This window comes from Zootoca vivipara, chromosome 11, assembly GCF_965207765.1.
Source record: "Zootoca vivipara chromosome 11, rZooViv2.hap1.1, whole genome shotgun sequence".
NCBI lineage: Eukaryota > Metazoa > Chordata > Lepidosauria > Squamata > Lacertidae > Zootoca > Zootoca vivipara.
Genome location: NC_142594.1, coordinates 50,659,293 through 50,685,727, shown reverse-complemented (window position 1 = coordinate 50,685,727; position 26,435 = coordinate 50,659,293). Strand labels below are relative to the sequence as shown.

Genomic DNA, 26,435 nt, shown 5'->3' with positions numbered 1-26,435 from the left:
ATGATCACAGTTTATTTTCTCGACTCCATTTTAACAAGCTGGCTGCATTCTTCAAGTCTTATTAACAATAAAGTTCGAACTCACATTTCACAAACATTTAAATCAAAAAAGAAATTCCACAAAGTCCAGAAATACAAAGTAAAATAAAAATTGACTCATAAATCCTGATCAACTCACTGGGTTGTCTGGGCTGCCGGCTCCCAGGAAAAGAAAGATTTTTCTCAGTCTTTACCTCTTGCTGCAGGGCAGTCATAAACCACAGTCTCTCTCCCCTTCTCACCCTGCATCAAAGGGGAGATTCTCTTTGATGCCTTTGAGGGATCCTTTTGAATTGCAAATCTTCTGTTTATGGCTTCGGGTTTCTATTTACTGTCTCTTTTGTTGCCGTGGGGGGGGGGTGGTGGCTTCCTCTTTTCTCCCCTCTCTCCCAGATCCAAATTGTTTTATAATCCAAATCGTGAGGTTACTTACAGTCTTTTCCAATCGTTTTATTTTCGGAAGAATCCAGCGCTCTCCGCCTTCGGCTTGAAGCTTCTCCCTGCTAGAATAACGTTGCCGCTCAAAATGGCCCCCGCGACTTCTACCCTCCTTGCTCCGGAGCTCTTATTAGAGCTAACCGAAGAGTTGGGGAGTCCGGATTGGGGCTGTGCCGAGCAAATTGCCCCCGGGACGCCCTTCCCGAGGTTCTAAGGGGCGCAGCGTCGCTCTCGCTGCCCTCCCCACTCCTAGCAGGGACGGGCCGTCTCGGAGACGAGACGAAACCCCGCCGATCGGCGCTGGCGCTGAACCCGGAAGCCTTCCATCCTTCAGGTGCAGTTTGGATCCCAGCCACACCTGCAAGTGGACTTCAAAAAGGCTTTGCAGTTGCCGCCAATCAACTACCAAAGTTGGCCTTCGGTGGGTGGGGGAAATCAAGGACCTGGCCAATTGGCCCAGTTCAGTTCCCCACATCAGAGATAAAGTAGGACTGGGCAATATCTGGTTTTCACGATATATCACCAGCTAAACTTTGCAGTATACTGATATATTGCAATGTCTGAAATAAGGATGGAGCTATGTAGAGGCATTGGCTTGCTTCACGGTTTCCCCCAAATTGTGATTTTTGCAGAGCACACACATACCATGATTCACACTATATTGTCCAGTCAAAAATTATGAAACCAATATCATGATATGGACTTGAAACTGGTTTTTGGACGATATATCACCCAGCCCCAAACACATCATGATTCACGATACATTGCCAGGTCAGAAACTATGAAATCGATCACACTATGGACTTCAAACCAGTTTTGGATGATATATTGATATCTCGCCCAGCCCTAAACAGGGTAAGGGGAGATTACCCACCATCTGAAGCAAACCTGGAAGGGACTTCCCTTCCTTAACACTGGGCTTCTTGCCATGAGCAACATTTTCCCCAAGCTTCTTTGGCAAGGGTTTAGGGGAGATTTGGCTCGGGAACTTTTGTTTGCTGTGGAAGACAGCCCAGTTGAGAAGCTGCCATGCATGCAGGAAGTTCTAGGTTCAATCCCCAGTATTTCCGGGTAGGACCGGGCAAAACTCGCTGCTTGAAACCCCAAAGAGCTGCTGGCAGCCAGTGTAAACAGTCGTGACCTAGGTGGTCCAAAGGTCTGACTCAGATGAAGACAGCACCCTGTGTCCCTGTGTAAAGTGCTGCAGGTGAGCAATCTCTGTTGAGCATCCAGGTAATGCCCTCTGTACCACCTGCAAACTCCTCCACGGTCTTCAAAGGTTGCCCTGGTGCGCTAGAGGTGTGTTGCACTGCGGTTAATCTCAAGAGGCTTTGAAGGCCCACGGAGTGTGTTCTGTGACTAAGGATGAGAAAAACGAGACCCGCTCCCAGGCCTGAGTGACATGAGTCAGTTGACGTGTTGAATATTTTGCACCACTCCCAATTCTGGACACTTGCCTTGCCTTTGCATTTGTTCATGGATTATCATGTGTCCAGTTGCTTGATGGATGATCCTCTATAATCTGTAACCAAAGCAAATGGGAGAGCTGCTGGGAAGTTACTGGGCAGAGTTTGAAACTTAAGCCCTTTCAGGTGCTGCTGCTTTTTCTTTTTTAAATAGCTTTCTGACAAGCCAGTCACGGTCAGCTTAACTGGATGGAAGTTCTTGTTCTCTCTCTCTCTCCTCTCTCTCTCTCTCTCTCTCTCTCTCTCTCTCTCTCTCTCTCTCTCTCTCTCTCTCTCTCTCTCTCCCCCCTGGATGCCTTTGAGCTTCTGATCAGCTCTTGTGTAACTGAATATTTTGACAAGCTTGGAGAGGAAGCAATAATACTATGTGTGTTGTTGTTTTTTAAAAAGCAACTTAGCTTGGGGAGGTTTTCCTTTTTGGCATGCTGGATCGTTGGGGCTGCACACAGGTGCTCTCTAAAGTCGGTCGACATGGCGGAAATATAAAGGTTTGCTTGGGATATCCTGAAAGCTGACCCGGGTACCATTGAAAGTGAGCAAACGTAGACTCAGGGCCTAAATCCTGTAGCTGCTCCAGATGTTGTTGGACTCCTGCTGCGGTTGGACTCTGGCTCCCATCAGTTCCATGCAGCATGGTCATTGTCCAGCGATGGCAGAAGCTAAAGCCCAACAACACCTGGAGGGCCACAGCTCCCCCACCTTGTCCTACAACTGTGTTTTGGTAGCTTGGGTCCAGCTGTGCTTTGTGGTGGAGACAGGCTCTCTGCTCCAGAAATGCCTCACGTGGAGGGACAGTTCCACACATTCCTTGGTGGCGCACCCAGTGTTTAAAATTCGCCGGGCATCAAGCGCATTTTGCACCTGGCTATCAGCCACTTGCGACCCAGTGAACATGGCCAGGCGCTAGGATGGCACTGGATGTCTTCTTCACCTGGAGGTGCATGTCTGGGGATCCTTGGATCTTGCCTGTTTTCACACACCAGCAACACACCCTCTAGAATGGTAATAATAATAGTAGTAGTAATAATAATAATAATAATAATAATAATAATAATAATAATAATAGCTTGTAAAACACATAATGGGACTGCACTCCCAAAAGCAAAGCAGACATTTAAAACAATATACAGCAATGGCTTACATGTTAAAAAAATGCGCTAAACGCATAATCACATAAAAACTTTAGGAAAAACTACCATAGAAAATTGGCCCAGAGTCACCCATGGGGATTTTCTTGACGGACTAATTTGTATCGGGCGATGGTCTGCGCCTACAGATCTGTAGACAGAATCTGGCGACCATCTGGGACGTCTTATGATCTTTACCTAAAAGGACGAGATCAGATTTGTGTTTTTCCGGGAAGTCAGCAAGCCTCTTCAGGAAGTGGTCAATAGTATCTCTACGTGCCTCATTTTAGAGAGGACATGTAAAAAATAGATGCTTGGGGCTTCCTATATCCCCCAATTGATGCCGAAGAATTGATGCTTTTGAATTATGGTGCTGGAGGAGACTCTTGAGAGTCCCATGGACTGCAAGAAGATCAAACCTATCCATTCTGAAGGAAATCAGCCCTGAGTGCTCCCTGGAAGGACAGATCGTGAAGCTGAGGCTCCAATACTTTGGCCACTTCATGAGAAGAGAAGAATCCTTGGAAAAGACCCTGATGTTGGGAAAGATTGAGGGCACAAGGAGAAGGGGACGACAGAGGGCGAGATGGTTGGACAGTGTTCTCGAAGCTACGAACATGAGTTTGACCAAACTGTGGAAGACAGGAGTGCCTGGCGTGCTATGGTCCATGGGGTCACGAAGAGTCGGACACGACTAAACAACAACAACAATATCCCCCAATGGGGAGGCACAAAGTCTCTGGGCATATGGGACTTTTTTTTTTGAAGGATCCTTCCAGGAGGGGGGAGGGCAGAGCCGAGCTTCTGGCAAGGGTAAAGGCCCTTCTTGCATTTTTGGATACAAGAAAATAGAGATATGCTGCCGGTGCAGCAACATATCTCTCGGTTTCTAGAATTTTATAGTCGGGGCACCTTAGGCAGTCCTATTGTCTCTCAGTGTGTCTAAAATTCTTTGCCTGCCCGTAGCTTTTGCTTGGCCCAAGCCCAGACTTGAAAGGGATTGAGGGGCAAAGCCCAGTTTGTGAAGAATGTTCAGGACTGCTGTCTGCCGGCCTGACTGGAACTGGTCGCAAAGGATCAGTGGAGCTGTACCACGGGGGAGCAGTTTCAGTGTCAGCCATTTATATATTGACATTAGGCTGATATGAGCCTCGACTCTCATCATCCCCGTTTCTAGTCTGACCCATGCGTTTGAGACACATCTGGGGACTTGTAGAAGGGCTCTAAGAAGTTTGGATTGAATTCTCTCAAGGGGGGAGAATGCAGCAGAGGATAGCAGGCCCAGAAAGGATCCGTAAAGGAGCTGTGCCAATATTTTGGCCTTATATATAATTTTAATGCTGTGGGGACGAAAATGCTCCCCTGAGTTCTGAAAAATTTAAGGATACAATTTGCAGTCCCCCCCCCGTCCCCCCCGTCCCCTCCGGAGCTCCCAATGAACTTTATGTGTAGTTTGTTGGATCCTGAAGCCTGGACCACCATACCTAAATACTTATAGTTTGAGACTTGTTCTAGTTTATGGCCATGGAGTTCCCAGCTTCTAAGCTTTGGTTTTTCCCCACAAATGAGGATCTTGGTCTTTTGGTAGTTAATTTTAAGACATTCACAGTAGGCTGCAAGCTTTCTTAATGCTCTTTTGAGCCCAATAGGGGTTCTAGATAGAATTACCGCATCATCAGCGTATAGCAAAACCGTAATATGCTGATTCGCTATCTTCGGGGGGGGGGTGGAATTCTAGGTTATTGAGAGCTGTTACTATGTTGTTAAAATAGAAATTAAATAGAAGGGGGGCCAAGGGGCACCCTTGCCTGACTCCCTTAAAGGTTTTAATGGGGTCTGTTAGGTGGCTACACTTGACTCTTAAGAGCCGCATTTGCGTGAACTGCCTGGATTAAAAACAGAAGCCTTCTGTCTATGGTGGTACGCTGAAGTTTATCGCAGAGTCTAGTTCTGGGGACTGTGTCGAAGGCTGCTTTTAGATCTACAAAGGCGGGTCTAAAGCCCACTTGTTCTGTTGCCAGAATGTCTTCATTTTCTAACCATTCAGTAAACTTTTTAAGTAGGTGCTTTGTGTAAAGTTTACTAATCACACTTAGTAAGCTAATTGGCCAATAATTTGATGGGTCCCCTCTATTGTCCTTTTTATAGAATGGAACTATTATGGCTGTTCCCCGTTCCCTTGGGATGCAGCCAGTCTCATATATGTGGGTAAAGAGAGAGGCTAAGAAAGGCGCCTATCTGTGGTATTTTATCTGCACAAACAGAATCTCAGGAACCAAAAATTTGTATTGAAAAATACGGCTTTCAAGCCGCCTAGCCCCAAAATGGCAACTAGGCATTCAGTTTTGGTGACTGTAAAAGGTAAAGGTTAACGTACCCTTGACTGTTAGGTCCAGTTGCGGATGACTCTGGGGTTGCATGCTCATCTTGCTCTATAGACCAAGGGAGCCGGCGTTTGTCCACAGACAGCTTCCAGGTCATGTGGCCAGCATGATTAAGCCGCTTCTGGAGAAACCAGAGCAATGCGCGGAAATGCTGTTTACCTTCCCACCGGAGCGGTACCTATTTATCTACTTTGACATTCTTTCAAACTGCTAGGTTGGCAGGAGCAGGGACCGAGCAATGGGAGCTCACCCCGTCATGGGGATTCGAACCGCCAACCTTCTGATCGGCAAGCCCTAGGCTCTGTGGTTTAGACCACAGCACCACCTTGGTGACTGTAACCCTGGTTTAACGAGCCATTTGGTGCCTAGCTTATATATCAAGAGTTTCTAACACTGGGCACACCCAGCCCTGGCAATGGGACATGTAGCGCATCATCAACATGTGTGACCGTAGGAGACGCACATCTGCAAGCTTGTGTTTTTCTTGCTTTCGTGTTCTTCATAAGGCATGGCAGCGATCACCAGCTCATGTGCTTCGTTGGAAAGGATAGGGATTAGGTATGGTTGCTTTGTGCCCTGTTTGGACAGAGGCAGCCTAGTGCTGAAGACCGCTAGGGATGGCTGCTTCCCCCTTGCTCAGCTTTGGAGATTCCCAGAGGGGAACAGAGGATGTTGCCTTCCACAGAGTCAGACCAATTGGCCCAGCCAGCTCAGCGGCTTTCCCAGTTTTGGGGCAGGGATCATTCCCAACCCTGTGTGCTGGCCTGTGTTTTGATGCCACAGGGCTGTTTCTCTGTTTTATATTTTCCCTAAGCCTGGCTATCCCTGGTGATCCCAGGGCAGACAGAGGAAAACTCTACCTGACTTCATATATACACCTCCCGAGAACATTGTTTTTAGAATCTGGGTAATTCAAGACATCGCGATTCTGGCTCCATTCTGCTCTATGAAGTTTCCTGTCATTGTAAAGCGTTGACATTTATGCATACTATTTTAATTGTTTGGTTGTTTTTTTAAAAAAAATCCTCCCCTTTCCCCCAAAGAGCCCTGCAGGGATATATATTTTCCCACTGCTTAAATGCACTCCTTTCTCCAGTCTTTCTTCTTTGCATGTCAAAAATTCCAAATCCGAGCTGAGCAAAATTGGAAAAATGTCAGCTGTAATATTTGATTCCTCAAAAGATTGGTCAAGGCCCCCGGAAGCGAAGGAACAGAACCCGGCTCTTCCCCTGTTGGATGCCGACTCATATTTCTGGGATCCTGAGTAATGCTTTGACAAGATTGCTCACAGATGCTGCAGTTGGGAGTGTGTGTGTTTTTAATTTTGAAGAAGAGGAAAATCCATTCTCCACAGAATTGCTATGGAGACTATCAAGAACTGCAACTCTTGTGTTAACCATTGTCTCCTGTGCGATTCTTTTCTTTTCCCCATCCTCTTTCTGGCATCAGATGGTTTTTGCTTCAGGGGAGTTGTAAGAGGAGAAATCCAGTGGGAACAAGGAGGTCAGGAGAAAAGATTAGTGGGAAGGTTGGCATAAGAATGTGGAACCCGGTCTCTCCTCTCCTCTTGGTCTACCGGGCCTCAAGGAGATTAGACTGGCCTCAAAGAGGGCCAAGGCCTTTTCGGCTGTGGCCCCGGCCTGGTGGAATGCTCTCTCGCAAGAGACCAGGGCCCTGCGGGATCTGACATCTTTCCGCAGGGCCTGCAAGGCGGAGCTGTTCCGCCAGTCCTCTGGCCAGGGTCCAGTCTGACTCCCCCCCTCTCCTTATAAGAACTTGCATGAAAGTGGCCCCCCAACTTTTCTCGCAGGCTCATATAAGATCAGGATAAACAGTTAGGCCTGGTGAGCATTTAAGGTCCCCATCCCTAATTTGCGGGTTGCCATCTGATTAGATTTCACTTTGATTCTGATTTGATTTTAGGATGTATTTTAATCGGTTGCTTGATTTTATGGTAATATGTTATATATTTGATGTTAGCTGCTCTGAGCCCGGTTTTGGCTGGGGAGGGCGGGGTATAAATAAAAGTATTCTTCTTCTTCTTCTTCTTCTTCTTCTTCTTCTTCTTCTTCTTCTTCTTCTTCTTCTTCTTCTTCTTCTTCTTCTTCTTCGTGTTGCTTCACGGCCTCCGGAGCTTAGAATTGATTGAAACTTGTTGCCGGTTAACAGCCTTACTCTTGCCCTTGTGAAATGTAGGGGCTGCTGCAGGCATTGTTAAGCATGATGAAGGGATTTAAGGGTTCATGGGGGTTATTTGATCCTAGCCCCCTCTTGTCTTGGGGAGTGGATTTCCACCCTCCCCTTGGCCTTAACCTCACAGATAAGGGCTGCATTGGCACCGACCTGAACTATGGATAAGGCTAACCAAGTTTGCTCTTCGACTGTGGAAAGACCATAGCTCAGAGTCAGAGCAGTTCATTCAGAAGGTCACAGGTTCAATCCCTGTCACTTCCAGTTGCAATGGCAGGTGATGTGAAAGCCATCTGCCGAGACCCCTAGTGCAGGGACCGCTAACGTGGTTTCCCCTAAATATAATAAAGATACAGTAATAATAATAATAATAATAATAATAATAATAATAATAATAATTGTATAATTTTATTATTAAAAGAGGGCAACGAAAATTGTCAAAGGCCTGGAAACGATGCCTTATGAGGAACGGCTTAGGGAGCTGGGTATGTTTAGCCTGGAGAAGAGAAGGTTAAGGGGTGATATGATAGCCATGTTCAAATACAGTATATAAAAGGATGTCATATAGAGGAGGGAGAAAGGTTGTTTTCTGCTGCTCCAGAGAAGCGGACACGGAGCAATGGATTCAAACTACAAGAAAGAAGATTGCACCTAAACATTAGGAAGAACTTCCTGACAGTAAGAGCTGTTTGACAGTGGAATTTGCTGCCAAGGAGTGTGGTGGAGTCTCCTTCTTTGGAGGTCTTTAAGCAGAGGCTTGACAGCCATCTGTCAGGAATGCTTTGATGGTGTTTCCTGCTCGGCAGGGGGTTGGACTTGTGGTCTCTTCCAACTCTACGATTCTATGATTCTGTTATTTGTACCCTGCCCATTTGATTGGGTTTCCCCAGCCACTCTGGACTCCGTCTCCCACCACTGTGGTGAAGAATTAGTCGCCCTTGGGTTGGATTACGTGCAGACGCAAAGGATGTCTGTGGCATGGAAGCCAATGTTCAGCTGGATGGTTGGCTCCACTGTAACACTGCCCCAGGTGTAGCTCTTTCCTGTTCCTTGAAGGAATAAATGGGTGCCGTTTAGTTACGTGGGGGGAAGCAAAAAAAAAAAAAGGGTGCGCATGCTGGCGCCATTGGGGTGATGGGGGGTGGCCGGGCTGCTCCTGCCATTAGTGACCCAGCCGTCGAGAATCACATCTGCTTCTGGGGTGGCGAAAATGGCATGCCTAATAAGATAAAATTCATTGTTAACATATACTGTTCGTTTGATTTTGTGTTTTTAATGTATTTTATATATTTGGTGTTAGCCGCCCTGAGCCTGGTCTTGGTCGGGGAGGGCGGGGTATGCCGTAAATAAATTTATTATTGCTATCACTAAAGGTTAGAAACCTCTTGTAGACTTTTGCGTGGAAAAAGAAAAAGACAGAATGACATTTGGATTTGAGAATTGAAGATAATTGTTTATAGAAAGTGGCTTTATTAGGTGTCATACTGGAGTGGATGAAGTGAATAATGTTTATATATAGTGGACAGATGAAGAATCGGAAATTCTTTACTTTCTTACCTCATTTTTCTCTCTTTTTCTCTCGTTTCCACTTTCTTTTAATTCCTTTACAGTTCCTTTTTCTTGATCTCTTCCTCTCTTTTTTCTTTTTTGTTTTTTCCATCTCTCTCTGTTTTGCCTCTGGATTAATGTTTTAATTTGGACAACAACAACAACAACAAATACTGTATTTGACAATCTTTTGCATTTTGCTTTACAAACTCTAATAAAATTTATATTTAAAATATATCAAGTCTGCTCCAATGTCCATGCAGAGTTCTGTCTCGTGGTCACACACAAGTCCAACCAGATATTCCGATAGCCCAGCAGATAAGGAGCTGGTTTTAGCCTGCTCTTTCTCTCACACACAACAATAATTAACGTGTGTTTCTGTGTATAGATTCTTGGCATTGTTTCCTCTGGCCAAATTAAGAGTTAGGCCACTGGAAATTTATGGTTTACAATTCAGATATATTAGCCATTATGCCCAGATGACTCTAGCCCACTTTGACAGCCGTGCGTTTGTACTAAGCGCTCAGACAATGCAAAGGAAAGATGGATGGCGTATGTCTAGGTTTACTGTAATTGGAAAGAGCCTAACAAGCTTTTGCTACTTTGGCAGTAATGTTTGGAGTTGAAGGGGCACAATTACTCAGCCATTAAGAATGCAGCGGAACATATTATCTCTCCTTGGTTTATAAATAGCATTAAAAAAGAAAAAGGGAAAAACCTGACGTCCTGCATTTGTGTTGTGCTTTTAGTAGATCTAAGTGCACTCTCCCTGTTTCCCCCCAAGATTAGAGGAGAAAACAAGTAAATGGGTTTTATTGGAAGTGTGGAGTGGGTTGGTTGCAGTCTGATTTGGGTATGGCTATAACTGAATACATAGGTTTTTTTAATTGAACACCAGTTGCTGGAAACCGCAGGAGGGGAGTGCGGTCTTGTGCTTAGGCCCTGCTTCAGACATCTTCACTTAGACATCCGATTGATCGCTGTGAGAACAGGATGCTGGACTAAATTGCCTGCTGGCCTAATAATAATAATAATAATAATAATAATAATAATAATAATAATTTATTTATACCCCGCCCATCTGGCTGGGTCTCCCCAGCCACTCTGGGCGGCCTACAACAGAAGAATAAAACACAATAATCTATTAAACATTAAAAGCCTCCCTGAACAGGGCTGCCTTCAGATGTCTTCTAAAAGTCTGGTAGTTGTTTTCCTTTTTGACATCTGTTGGGAGGGCGTTCCACAGGGCAGGCGCCACCACTGAGAAGGCCCTCTGCCTAGTTCCCTGCAACTTGGCTTCTCGCAACGAGGGAACCGCCAGAAGGCCCTCGGTGCTGGACCTCAGTGTCCGGGCAGAATGATGGAGGTGGAGACGCTCCTTCAGGTATACTGGACCGAGGCCATTTAGGGCTTTAAAGGTCAGCACCAACACTTTGAATTGTGCTCGGAAACGTACTGGGAGCCAATGTAGGTCTTTCAAGACCGGTGTTATGTGGTCTCGGTGGCCGCTCCCAGTCACCAGTCTAGCTGCCGCATTCTGGATTAGTTGTAGTTTCCGAGTCACCTTCAAAGGTAGCCCCACGTAGAGCGCATTGCAGTAGTCCAAGCGGGAGATAACTAGAGCATGTACCACTCTGGCGAGACAGTCTGCAGGCAGGTAGGGTCTCAGCCTGCGTACCAGATGAAGCTGATAGACAGCTGCCCTGGACACAGAATTGACCTGCGCCTCCATGGACAGCTGTGAGTCCAAAATGACTCCCAGGCTGCGCACCTGGTCTTTCAGGGGCATAGTTACCCCATTCAGGACCAAGGAGTCCTCCACACCTGCCCGCCTCCTGTCCCCCACGAACAGTACTTCTGTCTTGTCAGGATTCAACCTCAATCTGATCCAGCACACTCTTCTTATGTCTTGGGAGAGAGAGAGAGACGGTGCTCATATTCTGGAGCTCAAACAAAGCCATTAGGGTCCGGCTCGATTTCCTCATTAAAATGTTTGCACACCGTGTCTCATACGGTAAGCGTCGTTTACACATGATGAAAAGCAAAACAAAACCCATCTGCAATAAGAAGCACCAAAAGTTGCTTGTTACAGTGCAGGATAACATGAAATAAACTGTTATAAATAATAATAATAATAATAATAATAATAATAATAATAATAATAATAGTAAAACAGCAGAGCAGATGATAAAAGTCAACACACCATTAAGCAACGTTTAAAAATGGTTCTGATAAATTGTACCAGTACTGTAATTAAAAACAACCCCTGCAGCCAGTATGCCATGCTGGGAAAAAAGCGAATAGTGGTTCCAGAGTTTTGAAGAGGGGTGTCTTCACCTCTTAGGGAAGATTTGTGTTGAGCTGGGACATTGCCGGTGCTCCCTCAAGAATTCTGATTCTTTCAATGGAAATTCCCTTTTGTTCTGGAGAGGAACCAAGCTCTCCCCCTCTCCCTGGGTTATGAAACAAAATGAAAACAAATAATAGAGCCATTATTCTGAGGACAAAAGCTTTTGCTATTCTTTGGCACTGGAAGTAAATAGATGGGCCGCGGACAAAGAGATACAATGAAGTTTCCTTCTGTGTAATATTAAGTAAGCTGGTTCATGTGTGGGTTTTTTATTTAAAAAAAAGCTCGTTGGAGTGTGGTTTGCATCGTTTAATTTGTACACTGTGAGTTTTGCTGCAAGTTCTGGAAGCTCTTTTCGCGTTACGTTGGCCATAAATGCGTCTTTGAACCTATGGTGGGAAGGCTGGGATTTCATCGGCTTCACATCCAAATGAGCAAGAAGGCATTTTGGAATCCCGGGATCAGTGTTAGAAACTCAGGTATATAAGCTAGGTGTCAAGTGGCTCCTTAAACCAGGGTTATAGTCACTAAAATGGAATGCCTAGTTGCGATTTTGGCGCCAAGTGGCTTGAAAGTTGTATTTTTCAATATGACTTTTTAGTCCTGCAATTCATTATGACTGCATAGTTAAAATATAACAACCAGAATGTGTTGCTTTTCAAGATCCAATAATTCCCAGGTAGGAGGCACCTCCAGATGGTGGAGACATCCTGCACCATCCAGATGCCCAGGCATCTTCACATGGTCGCCAGTGGCCAATAGCCAGGTGCAAAATGCGCCTGGCGAATTTCGATCACTGCACAGGATTACTAGAGAAGTCACAGGAGATGGCGCTGAACTCTCCTGGCCCCCAACATCCTGCAGATGTTTCGAGCCATGCTTCCCACCAGCAAGTTGATGGGAGATGTAGCTGGAAACATCTGGAGGTTGGTAAAGTTGGACCAGCTGTTTCCCTCTGCGTAAGACGGCTTCGCTGAGCTCACAAAAGGAGCATTCGGTGGTTGGGAGGGGGTAGGGTTCTGCAAGAAACCAGCTTCTCGGGCGTTGCAGCATAATTCCAGATCAAAATCAAATGAATGTCATGGTTGCTTGTATATTTAATCCTAAGGTGTGTTTGACTGGTGGGGTAGATTTTATGCACTTTCCGTTTGTTTGTTTGTTTTCCTATGCCGCCTTGAGGTTTTTTCTTTTTAAAGGTGGGGCGAAAGTATTTATGAAAATTAATTATTTTTTTGTGAATGTGAATGAATGGATACATGATCATCAGGCATGCATGAAGGCAGGTCTCTGCTCCAACGGCCATGCCCGCTTGATCTCAGAAGAAAAAACATCCCAGTTAGGAGAGGGAAGCAGAGACAAACGGTGGGAGATGGAGTCTATCAGCAACTATATGACACTATTTTGGGTAGCCCTTGACCTAGAGCAGCCTTTCCCAAACGTAGGACCTCAGATCGCCCGCCACCTCTGACCATTGGGCTATGCTGGCTGGGGCTGATGAGAGTTGTAGACCAACAACCTCCAGGGACGCAAGGTTGAGAAAGGCTGCCCTCTGGAGCACGGTTTGCAACTGAGGGCTTCCAATGCAGCTATCCAGGTGATGAAAGTTTGGAAGGTGATGAAAGTTTGGAAGGAGGCATATTTCCTTGCCCCTGTTGGGGGTGTTGGGGAAATGGGGCTCAGTGGTTTTATGCCTATGGGACAGGGGGGGGCAGCCATATTTCATATAAATCAGTTGAGCAGTATTTGCTGAGCTATAAGCAGAACAGACCTTATCAAATAAGTAAACTTGTTGCACGTGCTTTCCATAATTTTTGCAGGTTTACCAAATTCATGTCCCTCCACTTTTCTTTCTTTCTTTCTTTCTTTCTTTCTTTCTTTCTTTCTTTCTTTCTTTCTCTCTCTCTCTCTCTCTCTCTCTCTCTGCAGGCGGAACTTTAATTTGAGTATTTACAGCCGCAGCAATGGCCTTTTGCATTGAAAAGATAATGTTTGATCATGAAGCAGAGTGTGGCACTTCACAGCTTCTACTCACTGTGTATATCTTTTTGTTTTGTCTCTCCCTCTGTCTCCCCACTTCTCAAAAGGGACGTGAAAGCTGGAAACATCCTTCTAGGAGAAGATGGCTCGGTCCAGATTGCAGGTGAACCTTTTTATTATTATCATTATAATTATCATTGTTATTATTATTATTATTATTATTTGCCATGTGGTTTGCTCTCTGCTTCCATGCCAGAGAGAGAGGAACCTGAGGACAGCCATCTTTCAGTATCACATGGAAGATGGAACAAGCTTGTTTTCTCCTGCTCTGGAGTCTAGGACACAAACCAATGGCTTCAAGTTACAAGAAAGGAGATTCCAACCAGGAAGAACTTTTCTGACAGTAAAAGCAGTTTGACAGTGGAATGGACTCCCTTGGGAGGTGGTGGACTGTCCTTCCTTGGAGGTTTTTAAGCAGAGGTTGGATGCCCATCTGTCATGGGTACTTTAGCTGAGATTCCTGCATTGCAGAGGGTTGGACTAGATGACTCTCAGGGTCCCTTCCAACTCTTAACTTGTAGCTCCACTATTATTAATTGGTTGTTAATTTACTTCCACATATGTCCCAATGCAATGTACAAAATATAATAAAACAGTTTAAAAACCCTTGGGGTCCCTTCCAGCTCTATGATTCTATGACCCTGAAGACTGTGGCATGGGGAGGAAGGGGGAAACAATGTGCCATAGGTGTCTGGTTCCCCCTCCAACACGGGGAATCAGTGGCATCTGTGTGTACACATCATGCCCAACCCTTAAGGGCATTGCATAAGCCCCTCCTACCCCAAGAGTTGCTTGTCAAGGGTGGGCGTGGAGCAGCTTTGTTAGGGTGAACCAGGGGTGAGGAGCTTCTAGACCTGGAGTCTGAATGTGGCCCTCCATCGCCTCTATCTGGCCCTTGGCAAGTCTCCCCAGGCTGCGCCCCACGCAGGCTGTGCTTCACACCTCAGATCTTTTCCCCTGGCTGGAATGTGTCCTTGAACTTCAGTAATGCCCCTTGCTCGCCTGGATGAAGGGTACAGAGAGGTGTGTTGAGTGTATGTAGAAACTAGCCTACCATGTAAGGGTAACGATAAACATTTGCTGCTCCACCCACTTTTCCCATAGCCCTGCCCATCACAGAGATGTGGCCCTCGGAAGGCTCCCCAGAAGGGAATGTGGCCCTCAGACCGAAAATGTTTTCTCGCTCTTGCTGTGCGGTCACACCCTCGAACTGCAAAATCTGAAGTGGCTTGCTTGCTGTCCGATTCTGTTCTTGCCTAGGAAGCCACGTCAAGAGCAGTTCGGGTCCATCTGGTTCCTTGCTCTGTCTACACTGCCTGTGTCAGATCTCTCCCTCCTCAGGTCCCCCTTTGCTCACCTTGTCTGGCAAGAGTTCTCTTTGTGCTCTTGCCAGTAAACAAGCTTAGGAGGCAAGATAGTGAGGCAAGGAGAAGAGAAATAAGAAAGGAGCCTGTCCCCCCAAACTCGCTTGTATTGCCTGGTTTCCTGTTTTGAAAGATTTGGGTAGAAGGTCCTCCTCTCTGTAGAATTCCCATAAAGGAAAGGAAGGCTCCTCTCATCGCAGGGATTTTTTTTGGGGGGGGGGGTATGAACCAAGGCTTTGTCTTGCACCTCTTTGATTCCCCAATCTATGGCCCTTCTGTGGTTTATTACAACAGAGCTCAGGATTCTTCTGAATGGGGACGTTTTATCTGCGGGGGTTTATCAATTTACACTCAGTGGGCACTGGCTGCAGTATAAATTAAGGCTGCCTACCTCTTTGTTTCATCCTCTTCCAGAATCACTTAGCTGTGTGAGATCATCTCAATATCAAAATGATTGTACAAGCAACTAGATTTGCCTTTTAAGCAACCTCCTGAGTCCTTAATGATGCTTTGACCGGAAATCTATTGCCTATGCCCTAGAAGGGTCTTTGTGTTGAGAGTTAATAACTCTATCCTTACCCTCGTCCTTTGATATTCTTATCTAAAACAGTCATGTGCCGCATTCATGTTGTATTTGGATAAAGGTGTAACCTACAGAAGGGTCTCTTTGTGCAGCTGTGCGAGTGACACAAATAGAGCCTAAGCTCAGAAAAGCCGCAGAATTCAGTCCTTATTATTTTTCTCCTCCCCCCCCATTTTTGAATTTATTTATTTTATATTTCATGGCTGCAAAAATAATGTACATCAGCAGTAAAAAAAAAGTATGGACATTTGTTCATACTGGTTGCAAAATTCATTTAGCATGAATTGTGTTTCTGTCTGAATACACAAAACTATGGAACTAAGCATAAGTTATAGGCTTGTTCACACAAAGGGCAGGTGAGGGGGTTTGTGTAGAATTATGGAATCATAGAATTTAGAGTTGGAAGGGATCCCGAGGGTCATCTAGCTTGACCCCCTGCAGTGCAGGTATCTCAGCTGAAGCATCAGTGACAGATGCCCCCCCCCTGCAGACCTCCAGAGGTTGTTAGGGCTCCAACTCCCATCATCCCAGCAAACATGGCCAGTAGACAGGGATGATGAGGCAACCTCTGGAGGGCCAGAGGTTCCTCGTTCCTATTTTAGAGCATCCTTCAGTTTAAAGATATGAATGTGGCAGGCACCATATTGCATGTGTCTCTGCAGAGGATCCGAACACAACCCTTGGGTTTTCCGAAGTTTGTTTGTGATGGGACATTTGAATTCAGAGCGAAGCAAGTTCATTCAGCTTCTTGGCTACATACCTACATAAATGGGGGTCTAAAGGAGTGGTAGGCCAAAGATACGTTAGCTGTAAGCTCTCCTTGATGGGGCAGTGGACTCTGGTCTGCAACTTGATTTCCCAGCCCTTGGCAAAATGCTTAGGACACAGATTGACCATCATGGTTGAAAGACACCTGTGGATCCCCAGAAATAAAGAACGCACAAGGCCCTCCGAGAGGGGCTACATAAACATAGAAAGCTGCCTTGTGCAAAGACAGCACCAGGAAACTTCAACGGGGAAAAAAGCATCCGACGCTGTGAAATACGACTTCTACTCTTGGAACTGCCCAATCTACAGATTGAGTTTCTTCAGCTCTTTTCCAAGGATATATTGCTTTTGCAACAGATTTTCCTTCTCGGTGGCAATTCAAAAGCCAGTAGACCCCAGGTAAGGATGGGAATGTCTGCTGCCTCAAACCCTGGAGAGGCGTAGCCTGTCAGTGTAGACGGCCCTGAGCTGGATGGGCCAATAGTCTAAACTCTGTGTAAGTTAGCGTCCTTTGTTCCTGTGAGTTACTGGATTGACAAGCCGTCTCCACCATTCTCAGGCATTCGAGACGAACAGTTTTAAATTGTATGCTTCCTCCGCCTGGAATAAAAGTTGATTACTTGTGCTGTCAAAGTGATCTTATGTTTAGACAGTTTAAATGTGCAAATATTAGGAAACTGTTCTGCATTGAAGACATCCCCGTAAATGCAAGTCCACACTTCAGGGAGAAGTGAATTATTTCCTATAAAAAGACTTCATGCATAATACTTATTATTGGGGGGGGGGGGCGGTTCTGTGCAAAGCATTGAGTTCTCTCCTTGACAGTTTTGCTTGTAGTATTCACAACAGCAAAACCATTCATTGTAGTGGTGGTGTTGTTGTTTAGTCGTTTAGTCGTGTCCGACTCTTCGTGACCCCATGGACTAGGCACTCCTGTCTTCCACTGCCTCCCGCAGTTTGGTCAAACTCATGTTCGTAGCTTCGAGAACACTGTCCAGCCATCTCCTCCTCTGTCGTCCCCTTCTCCTAGTGCCCTCAATCTTTCCCAACATCAGGGTCTTTTCCAAGGATTCTTCTCTTCTCATGAGGTGGCCAAAGTATTGGAGCCTCAGCTTCAGGATCTGTCCTTCCATTGTAGTGAGCCGTCTGCTAAACAATGAGAACTTTGTATGGTAGATTTGGGAGTGGGCACCTAGAGAGCTGAGTAGCTGCAAATGTCGCTGGTGAACCTCTGGCATTTTCCTTTTTTTAATTTTTTTTTTTTACAACGGTGGGCTTCTAGTCCTCGTGGGTGATGATATGACTCTGACCATTGTAGCTCCAAGCACGGAAGGCTGCAGCTCTCCTGGGGGAGTGAACAGAAATGTGGAACCCCAGTTAGGATCCTCCAAACTTCATAGTGTAGTGTGTTAGCTTTTTAGTGGCTCAGGCAGAACTTGGCCGAAATCAGAGAGAGAATCTGCCTAGCGAGGTCAAGGGGAAAGGCCTGACTCTGGCCACCTGCTTTTCCATGCAGGAAGTTCCCGCATCGCCAGCCGGGGCTGAGAGGACCTGCTTCCTGGGTTACACCCTCTCTTTTGCGGCTGAAAGTGACTCCACAGTATTCTGCCGCATTTCCCCTCGGTTTGGAAATACTTTGTAAAACATATTGACTTGCCCTCTCTTTCATCCTGCAACTGGCTGTAAAGAAGTATGACAGGATAATTAGTATGCAGCAGTTGTGATGTGTGGCTGCTTAAAATGCGTGCATTCCATGCAAGGCACATTTGTCTCGGAACAAGATATCTGACTCCTCCCCCTCTCTTTGTTCTTAGAAACGATAGAAGCTTCATAAATCTGTGCGTAATTGGAGGAGCAACAGTGCAAAAATCTTGTGACGGGAGGATGTGGGGTTTCTGGGGTGACATTAAGGGGTGGGGTCTGCAGGGTCCTGGCATTATTGCTAGGGCTGTTGCCACTTTGTGCCCCCAAACTAAGTTTTAACATCATCCTTTCATTGAGTAAAAGCTTTGAATTTTTGCCACCTCTGCAAACATGCAAGCTGGCAAACTTTTCCCCTACTGCTTCTGATAGGGATTTTGGAATCATGAGATGGGGCTGAAACAAAATGTTGGAGTGAGAAGTGCTCCCTGGTCAAGATTCCAGCTGCTACGGTTCTGATTTCTGCCCCCCTCACCCCAACCATTCAATCATCATACTGTGGCCGCTGAGTGCGGCCAGTTCTCATTACACTATTTTAGTTACACACTATTTTAGTTACATAAGCAGCAGCATATGAGTTTGACCAAATTGCGTGAGGCAGTGGAAGACAGGAGTGCCTGGCCTGCTGCGGTCCATGGGGTCACGAAGAGTCGTACACGACTAAACGACTAAACAACAACAAAGCAGCAGCACACATGGGATTGTAGCATTGGAATGGGACCCCGGGGGTCATCTAGTCCAACCCCCTGAAATGCAGGAATCTCAACTAAAGCATCCATGACAGGTGACCATCCAACCTCTGCTTAAACACCTCCAGTGAAGGAGATTTCACTCGGCAACTTATCAGAATCTGAGGGAATGATCTGGCATACTTGCATTCTAATTGTTCATTGGGTGAGGCAAGTAGCTGTGCTGGGTGCTGAAATCCAACACCTGCCCACTGGAAAGCATTTACAGCAAGCCCTTCAGCTCTTGATAATTCATTCAGACATTGTCAGTATATTTCCAATCCTGTCTCCAGAATAACAAAGTATGGAAACTTTTTCTTTTTCTTTTTAAAAACAAAACCTTTGTTGACAAAGCTTGAATTCTCCTAAACTCACAAATGGTGGGTTTCCCTCCATCTCACACTGACCTACACACAGTTTAATGATTTGCCACTCTTGTGTTCTTTCTTGCAGCTAATAATGATTTGCATGGCCTGATCCAGTAAGGGTGGTTCTTATGTCCTTAGCACAGGCACCCCTAAACTTCGGCCCTCCAGATGTTTTGGACTACAATTCCCATCTTCCCCGACCACTGGTCCTGTTAGCTAGGGATCATGGGAGTTGTAGGCCAAAACAGCTGGAGGGGCCGCAGTTTGGGGGTGCCTGCCTTAGCATCTGATACGTTTTAAAATGCTTGCTTGAATCACAAATCTTGGCCACCTTAAAATTCATGAAAGCGCATCCTTTCTGTCTCCTAAATCTGTTGGTGGCTGATTCATTCTATGGTACTTCTTTAGCTGGGTGTCCAGGCATTGAAAGAGGTGGTTTGTTTGTTTGTTTGTTTTGGCTTCCTACGTCTTTATCATAGGTGTGCAAGTCGCCGTGTTTCACTTCAGACCAGAGTATTACCTGAGAGCAGATAGCAGTACTATGCGGCTAAAGCAAAGACATGAATTTGTTCCCTAGCCCAGTCACACTTGGCTTGACAAACTTAACAACTGGGAAACTTCTCAGCACTTGTGATTTTCTTCCGCCCCATTCGCAGATTAAGCGGAGCGACGGCTGGGAAGCACACAGTGCAAATGGTCAGGGGGTGCCGTGTGCCATTCAGAAATGCCCCCGTAAAACTTTATTCTTTTTCAACATTTCAGATTTCGGTGTGAGTGCTTTTTTAGCCACTGGCGGCGACATCACCCGCAACAAAGTGAGGAAAACCTTCGTGGGCACCCCTTGCTGGATGGCACCTGAAGTCATGGAGCAGGTAGGGAAGAAAAGGGAAAAGCAACTTCTGCTTACTGTAAGGACTTTTGGCAGACAAGTGGAGAGCTCAGTTAGCTGGAGCATGGTGCTGGAAACACCAAGGCTGCAGGTTCGGTCCCCATATGGGGCAACTGTATGTTCCTGCATTGCAGGGGGTTGAACTAGATCAGTGTTTCCCAAAGTTGGGTCTCCAAATGCTTTTGGACTACAATTCCCATCATCCCTGACCACTGGTCTTGCTAGCTAGCGGTGGCCGGGAGAATAAAGGAAATAAAGATGATTAAACGCATACGATACGTTTCCAAGCACAATTCAAAGTGTTGGTGCTGACCTTTAAAGCCCTAAACAGCCTCAGTCCTGTATACCTGAAGGAGCGTCTCCACCTCCATCGCTCTGCCCGGACGCTGAGATCCAGTGCCGAGGGCCTTCTGGCGGTTCCCTCGTTGTGAGAGGCCAAGTTACAGGGAACCAGGCAGAGGGCCTTCTCGGTAGTGGCGCCAGCTCTGTGGAACACCCATCGGATGTCAAAGAAATTTACAACTACCCAACTTTTAGAAGACATCTGAAGGCAGCCCTGTTTAGGGAAGTTTTTATTATCTGATGAATTATTGTATTTTAATGTTTTGTTGGAAGCCACCCAGAGTGGCTGGGGAAACCCACCCAGATGGGCGGGGTATAAATAATAAAGTAATTGTATTTATTTATTTATTTTATTATACGAAGTTCATTGAAGGTTCTGCATTAATATTTCTTCAGAAGAATCTGGGATCATTTCCCTATATTTGGGGATCGCCCCCGCCCGTTCCAGCTGCATAGTACAATATGAAGCCACCACTCTTTTAGTGGACGAAATGACCTTTTCCTTCCAGAGCAATGCTGAGTTAGTGGAGCAACACACTCCTATGGCATTTGCAAAGATGTCAGTATTCCGACGGGTCCAGGGACAGTTAATTCCTCCCGTTTGGCCAAAACTCTTGAAGTATAGAGAATACTTTTCTCTGTCGTTGGGAGAGAAACTCAGTGTTCTGGATTAGATGCCTGGCAATAACACATTGCCAGAAAGGAAATGGATTTATTGGGATATGGATTATCTCTGCTTGATGATAGTGAGCAGAGCAGAGCTTCTAGGTATGATTCCAATCTACCATTAGCTTGGAGTTGGATCAGTTTTGTGACCAAGAATGCAGGAAAAGCCTGGAGGCCTACGTAGGTTAACTGAAAAGAAATGCCTTGTTCACTTTCTAGGTGAGAGGTTATGATTTCAAGGCAGACATCTGGAGTTTTGGAATCACGGCAATCGAGTTCGCGACAGGGGCAGCTCCTTACCACAAATACCCACCCATGAAGGTGAGTCACTGATCGACTAGTTCAGATAACTGTGTTGGTTCCTAGGAATCACCTGTGCTCCCCCCCCCCGCCCCAACAGTATCCTGGAATGTGCTGCTTCTGGAAGTAAGCGATAACCTGCAGGGATGGCAGCGGGGAGAGATTCGGAAGTCTGGGTTTTGTCAATGAGGAAGGAAGTTGGCAAGGACGAAGCAAAACTGTATTATCAGAATGCAGAGCGAGCTTCCCTGCATGTTGTTGTTTAGTCGTGTCCGACTCTTCGTGACCCCATGGACCATAGCACGCCAGGCACTCCTGTCTTGCACTGCCTCCCGCAGTTTGGTCAAACTCATGTTCGTAGCTTCGAGAACACTGTCCAACCATCTCGTCCTCTGTCGTCCCCTTCTCCTAGTGCCCTCCATCTTTTCCAACATCAGGGTCTTTTCCAAGGAGTCTTCTCTTCTCTTATGAGGTGGCCAAAGTATTGGAGCCTCAGCTTCACGATCTGTCCTTCCAGTGAGCACCCAGGGCTGATTTCCTTAAGAATGGATAGGTTTGATCTTCTTGCAGTCCATGGGACTCTCAAGAGTCTCCTCCAGCACCATAATTCAAAAGCATCAATTCTTCGGCGATCAGCCTTCTTTATGGTCCAGCTCTCACTTCCATACATCACTACTGGGAAAACCATAGCTTTAACTATACGGACCTTTGTAGGGAAGGTGATGTCTCTGCTTTTTAAGATGCTGTCTAGGTTTGTCATTGCTTTTCTCCCAAGAAGCAGGCGTCTTTTAATTTCCCCTTCATGGATCAATGCCTTGTCATGGCGAAGGGGCTTGAATAACTCAGAGAAGCTATGAGCTATGCCATGCAGGGCCACCCAAGATGGACAGGTCATAGTGGAGAGTTTTGACTAAATGTGATCCACCTGGAGAAGGAACTGGCAAGCCACTCCAAGAAAACTCCATGGACAAAGACAATAGGCTTCCCTGCATACATACGTTGAAACTGTGGTTTACCAACAGAAAACCCCGAGGCTTCCCAGAAACTAATCTGGGGTCCCTCATTGAGCAGATTTGTGATGGTGGGTCAGATTCCTGAAAAAATTGCCTGCCTGCTGCTGATCTTCTCTTCTGAGCACTTGCTTTTGAGACACTCAGCAGCTCAACTCTTCTGAATCTACTCCCCATGCCAAGCCCTTGATTTCTCATTGGATTCCCTTTTAGACTCTTCTGCAACCCCTCCCTCTTTCCTTTTCTTGAAACCTTCCTTCTTTTATCCAACATCTCCAAATGGTCCCTCCTAGGCTGCATCTAGAATTCTTGCCTCAATAATTAATGCAATCATTAATATTTCAATTTGTATGCTGCTTTTTGACCTTCAGGAAACCCTTAAAGCAGCGAGATTGAGGAACGATACAGCCCAATTCACAACTAAGAGAAAACTATAAAATCAAACAATTTAAAAGCAGGTGACCTAGCTTTTACCCCAAAAGCTTGCAGTAGTCCTCAAACCCTCGACCAACTGAGGCTTTCGACCAAACTAGGAAAACAAAACAAAGTGAACTACAGTAACATTAACAGGATCACCCCCTAATTCCATCACTGATGTCTGATGTTGTGGTTTCACCTGGCTGAGCTGGTTTTCCCCATTTTCCCCATCCTTAACACGTTGTGTGGTGTTTTTTCCTGTGTCTTTTTCTTTTCTTTCCAAAAGCAAAATTTCTATTAAAAAAGCAGGGGGAGGGGAGCTTTAATCCCAAACGTGTTCATCTAATTGCAGCTTATTTTTAAGTTGCCGGGCATTTTGAGCTGGGAACTACCGGATAGACGTGCTGGGTGCTAAATTATAAATTAAGGAAGTCATTCCTGCTGCTCACTCCAATGTTCAGAGTCAGATGCTGGAGTTGAGGAGGGCAGTTGCTTTCAAGCCTCCCTGGAGATTTTCCAGAATAACCTCCCAGTGGTTTGGGAATTGGGATGCTGAACTAGACATCACCCTAGCAGAATCCAGCAAGTCTTTTTTTTTTAATGTACCTATTGTTCATCCACAACCTTTTGCTTACCTTGTTTGTCTGCTGAGGGCTATAGGCTACTTGCCACCTTCCTTTTGCTCAAAGAGGCCATGGCGTCTTTTTCAAAGTGACAGAGCCTGCTTAATGAACTTGAGGTTTGTCTTGATGCTTCTAACGGGTGCAATTGTTTCAGGTCTTAATGTTGACGCTACAGAACGATCCGCCCTCGCTGGAGACAGGTGTGCAGGATAAGGAGATGCTGAAGAAGTATGGAAAGTCTTTTAGGAAGATGATTTCACTGTGCTTGCAAAAGGACCCCGAGAAAAGGTGCACGGCAAACCGTCTTGTTTCCACCCATTGTGAACCAGCCTTGCTTGATGAAAGCTTCTTGTGAGAGTAGGAGACAGAGTAATGCAAAGAATGCAGAAAAGCAATTTTTCTACACTACTTCTAATTTTTAATGCACATTTTCTTCTTACTTTTAATTCAGCCACTGCAGACTTGTTGATGGTCAGTGGGTACCAGTTACATATCCGTCCCCTTAGCAAAGCTCACTGAGTCCAGATCTTAGGAGCTTCTGTTAATATTGTCAACATCTGAACTAAGATGTACACATTGGCAGGAAACAGCAGTCTCTGCCATAATCCAAGTTCTCACCTTTCGTCTCTTCTATCAAAGATGGCGCCCAGCTCTTTAAAGATTCCTACAATCTTGTTTTGGCATAGCAAGAAAAAGCAACTCTTGCGACGTCTTCTAATGACACCTGCCTTTTCTTTTCTTTTTTTTAATAGACCAACAGCTGCTGAACTTCTAAGGCACAAATTTTTCCAGAAAGCAAAGGTAGGAACTTAGCCTGACCTTTTAAATAAATGAACAAATAATCAATAAATAATATATTTGAAGGGAGGGGCAGTTTACTGGTGTGCAGGTAATAAGAGCTCATTGCAGCAGAGATTCCTCCCAGGTTTTATTCACCAGTGGAATTTCCGGGACTCACTGCTGAGTTGTGGCCTGATCTAAAGTGGGTCACACCAGCAGCAGTAGCACCATAAAAATAAAAGGGGGGGGGGAGAGATAAATGGGACCCCAAACAAATGTTTAAGATAAGTCTGAAATGTTGAAGACTTCTGCATTAGGCCTTTCCTGGTGCAAAAGTCAGAATGCCTTGATTATTAGCTAGAATCTGTTGGCAAATCCGGCTGAGTTTCTTTTGCCTTTGATTGAGACTTACCACTCAAGGCAATTTACAGTAGTAGTAGTAGTAATAATAATAATAATAATAATAATAATAATAATAATAATTTATTATTTATACCCCACCCATCTGGCCGGGTTCCCCCAGCCACTCTGGGCGGCTTCCAACAAAACATTAAAAAACAGAAATCAAACATTAAAAGCTTCCCTAAACAGGGCTGCCTTGAGATGCCTTCTAAAGGTCTGGTTATTGTTGTTCTCTTTGACCTCTGGTGGGAGGGTATTCCACAGGGTGGGTGCCACTACCGAGAAGGCCCTCTGCCTGGTTCCCTGTAACTTGGCTTCTCGTAGCGAGGGAACTGCCAGAAGACCCTCGGCGCTGGATCTCAGTGTCCGGGCAGAACGATGGGGGTGGAGACGCTCCTTCAGGTATACTGGACCGAGGCATTTAGGGCTTTAAAGGTCAACACCAACACTTTGAATTGTGCTCGGAAACGTACTGGGAGCCAATGTAGGTCTTTCAGGACCGGTGTTATGTGGTCACGGCGGCCGCTCCCAGTCACCAGTCTAGCTGCCACATTCTGGGTTAGTTGTAGTTTCCGGGTCAGCTTCAAAGGTAGCCCCACGTAGAGCGCATTGCAGTAGCCCAAGCGAGAGATAACTAGAGCATGCACCACTCTGGCGAGACAGTCCGTGGGCAGGTAGGGTCTCAGCCTGCGTACCAGATGGAGCTGATAAACAGCTGCCCTGGACACAGAATTGACCTGCGCCTCCATGGACAGCTGTGAGTCCAAAATGACTCCCAGGCTGCGCACCTGGTCCTTCAGGGGCACAGTTACCCCATTCAGGACCAGGGAGTCCTCCACACCCGCCCGCCTCCTTATTCAAAATGTTATTCAAAATGAAGTAACTCAAAAAGGAATATCAAAACGATTACCATTACAACATAAAAAAATGTATGAAGTCAGCAGTGCAGAATTTAGAAATGGGGGAGCTATTTTCACCTGAAGGCTAGTAATGTTGTGAGGCGGAATGGGCTACCTTGGAAATTGTTGTGTCGGGGCAGAGAAGACCTTGCCCCAGGCCTCACTAGGTTTTGCTTCACATACAGAAGCAAGAATTCTCCCACAGTTTGCGAAGAGCTAGGAGGTTTATGTCAGAGCAAAGGCTCCTGCAGGCAAGGCACAATGAGCTCAGGCATTTTAAGGCAGGGGTAGGCCTGCGTTCTCCTGGCAGCTGTGTATGGATTTTGAAAACTCTTGTGGTGAAGTTGAAACCTTGATGCCCTCTCCTCTCTACAACCACCTCAGGATAATTTCTAAGGAGTTTGGCAGCACGGCCTACTCTTAGGAAGAATCTAATGTGTTGGCTTTCCAACACTTGTATCAAAGGAGACCCTCTCATTCCCTTTCAAGTAACCCGAGAGCTTTTCTCTCTCGCACACACATAAGCAGTGATGCTTGAGCCAAACAGTGGCCTTTGAGGAACAGGAGTCGCAAAGTGTCCATTTGATTCCCCTCCCTTTCTTTTCCAGAATAAAGAATTTTTGCAAGAAAAAATGCTGCAGAGAGCCCCAACCATTACGGAAAGAGCCAAAAAGGTACTCTTTAAAACAGTTTAAAGTGGGAATCTGCACACCGCGCTTCTTAAATTTTCCATCGACCAGCTCCCTGGTTGCACTAGAAAGGCCATGCTAGAATTCTCTGTATGAAATTCTGTCAGTGACTTTAATTGTGACTTTGTTGAAATACAGGTCCGGAGAGTCCCTGGTTCCAGCGGGCGCCTTCATAAGACGGAAGACGGTGACTGGGAGTGGAGCGACGATGAGCTCGATGAAGAGAGCGAGGAAGGCAAAGCGGCAATTTCACAGCTCAGGGTGGGCACCAGAGTCACCGTTTCCCTCTTAAAATTAGCCCCAGAATTGAAAGACGGTCTCTGTTGCA

General features: G+C 45.9%; 1 protein-coding gene across 2 annotated transcripts in view; it reads left to right on the top strand.

The window, feature by feature from the left end:
- OXSR1 (oxidative stress responsive kinase 1) overlaps positions 1 to 26,435 on the top strand; it is a 90,145-nt gene that overhangs the window by 45,382 nt on the left and 18,328 nt on the right. For both annotated transcript variants that reach the window (XM_060280927.2, XM_035128996.3), the window contains exons 5-11: positions 13,626 to 13,681; positions 19,853 to 19,962; positions 21,207 to 21,308; positions 23,492 to 23,625; positions 24,090 to 24,138; positions 26,027 to 26,092; positions 26,246 to 26,368. In XM_060280927.2, the coding sequence (XP_060136910.2) occupies positions 13,626 to 13,681; positions 19,853 to 19,962; positions 21,207 to 21,308; positions 23,492 to 23,625; positions 24,090 to 24,138; positions 26,027 to 26,092; positions 26,246 to 26,368 (640 nt within the window). The remainder of the gene's footprint in view (positions 1 to 13,625; positions 13,682 to 19,852; positions 19,963 to 21,206; positions 21,309 to 23,491; positions 23,626 to 24,089; positions 24,139 to 26,026; positions 26,093 to 26,245; positions 26,369 to 26,435) is intronic.